This window comes from Sinocyclocheilus anshuiensis, unplaced genomic scaffold (assembly GCF_001515605.1).
Source record: "Sinocyclocheilus anshuiensis isolate Anshui unplaced genomic scaffold, SAMN03320099.WGS_v1.1 scaffold1101, whole genome shotgun sequence".
Taxonomy (NCBI): domain Eukaryota; kingdom Metazoa; phylum Chordata; class Actinopteri; order Cypriniformes; family Cyprinidae; genus Sinocyclocheilus; species Sinocyclocheilus anshuiensis.
The window spans coordinates 230,187-232,441 of NW_015558562.1; the positions used below are offsets into that span (position 1 = coordinate 230,187).

The following is a 2,255-nucleotide window of genomic DNA, read 5'->3' on the forward strand; positions in this document are numbered from 1 at the left end:
TCATGAACTGGGGCTTGTGTGTGTGTGTGTGTGTGTGTGTGTGTGTGTGTGTGAGAGTGTGTGAGTGTGTGTGTACCTGATGCGACTGTATTGATGGCTCCTTCCTGTCCAATGATGTGCTCCTTCAGTCTGCGCTCCAGAGGAAACTTCCTCCTCTCCTCCGCCTCGCGCTTCCGCTGTGCCTCCGCAAACTACACACACACACACACACACACACACACACACACACACACACACACGAGACAATACAGTGTGTGTGAGTGCAGGTGTGTGAAATAATGTTTCAATAACACAGAACACAATCTGGCACAATTATCTTTAATTCAGCTTCTTAATCACAACTCAGTTAATCATGAAGATCTGGAGTAACAGCATGTAATGCATGCACTTGACAGATGCTTTCATCCAAAGCGACTTGCACTGCATTCAAGGTTTACATTTTATCAGCTCCTGCTTTACTTGGGAATCGAAACCATGACCTACTGTAACTAAACTAACTTATTTAAATTTGATATCAATCGCAAAAATTTGAACCCTTTTGAAACTACTATCAAGATTATAGTACGATATAATATAACGTCCTATACTATTTAGTAATATATAATATAAAGTCCAGCAGACTACTCATAATATATCTGCATATTTTCAGTGTGTAAAGAGACAAGTCAAATTTATTTATATAGTGCTTTTCATAACACATTGTTTCAGTGCAGCTTTACAGAAAATTATGATATTAATGTTTATAATATCTTAATATCTTCTTCATGCCTTATAGTCGCATTTAGCAGATTTGAGCCTGATGATAATATAGTTTACATTTTGAGACTCTATAAAAATCATGCAGTTAAGATTTGCAATTTAGTATATATCGCTTTACGTGAGTGTACAGTATGTATGTAAATAAAGTTGGACGTTCAACTTTATATATAGAGCTGTGCGATAATATAGTTACATTTATCTTATATGACTTATATCTTATCTTTCACCTGCAGCTCATTAACCCTCCAACAGGATTACTGTGGATTACAGCATTAATCCAGTGTAAATACACACAAATCAGCAGATCACACACACATTATCACCCCCAACTGATGAGATCTGGAGACGGTAAAAACCACGGTAAAATGTGTTCAAATCAGGGCTATTATCGTTAACTAAAACTAACCATTAAAAAAAAGCATGTTACTTGAAACAAAATAAACGTTGACTGAAATATATTAAAAAATCTTTTTCTAATTTCAGCTAGCTGCCAAAGCAACATTTCTCATTTCATTTAGTTTAAGTAAAATAACTACAAAAAAAAAAAGAAAAAAAAAGAAAAATTAAAATGACTAAAATTCTAACTAAAATGAAAATGGAAAATATAAAAATGTATATATATATATATATATATATATATATATATATATATATATATATATATATATATATATATATATATATATATATATATATATATATATATATATATATATATATATATATATATATATATATATATATATATATATATATATATATATATATATATATATATATATATATATATATATATGTATGTGTGTGTGTATATATATATATGGGCTGTCAGTTTAAGGCGTTAACTTAATTAATTAGTTATGAAAAAAATAACGCGATTAAAATATTTGAATGCACTGGCCCCGCCCCCAGATCTGTATGTCATCTTACATTTCATACAGTTGACTGTTGACAAATATGATGCAGGACAACAACTCCATAAATGCAGTTATGCCCTAAAAATTCAAGATATTTTAAACAGAATATTACGTTTTTGCTCAGTTTTGCAGAGAACATAACTACCTTTAAAGCCGCAGCAGAAATGCTGTATGTCTTCGAGCAACACAGCGGTGTTTAGTTTCTGAATGAATCCGCATTTTGAACGAATCGTGTGAATCAATGATTCAAAGCCCATTCATAAAGAGAGCCCTTTACTTCATTCCTGAATGAAGCAGCCTTCGAATGAATGACTCATAAAGACATTTACCGCCACCTGCTGGCAGATTTAGTTTCTTATTTAGAGTATCATTTAGAATCAAATAAAATATTTCTTTCTGAAGCTACAATTTGTAATGTCTACCTGATACGTTCTCATTTAACACAAAAATAGCTTTAAATAATCTTTTGTGGGTATTTTCACTCAAATTTATTTTGCGATTAATTAGATTAATTAATCATAACATCATGTAATTAATTAGATTAAAAATTTTAAATGACTGACAGCCCTAGTATATATA

General features: G+C 31.0%; 1 protein-coding gene across 1 annotated transcript in view; it reads right to left on the reverse strand.

Annotated features, from left to right (window-relative positions):
* Positions 1-2,255, reverse strand: part of LOC107679438 (caseinolytic peptidase B protein homolog) — a 65,047-nt gene that overhangs the window by 21,320 nt on the left and 41,472 nt on the right. The window contains 1 exon segment of the mRNA XM_074186975.1: positions 77-191. Within this exon segment, the coding sequence (XP_074043076.1) occupies positions 77-191 (115 nt within the window).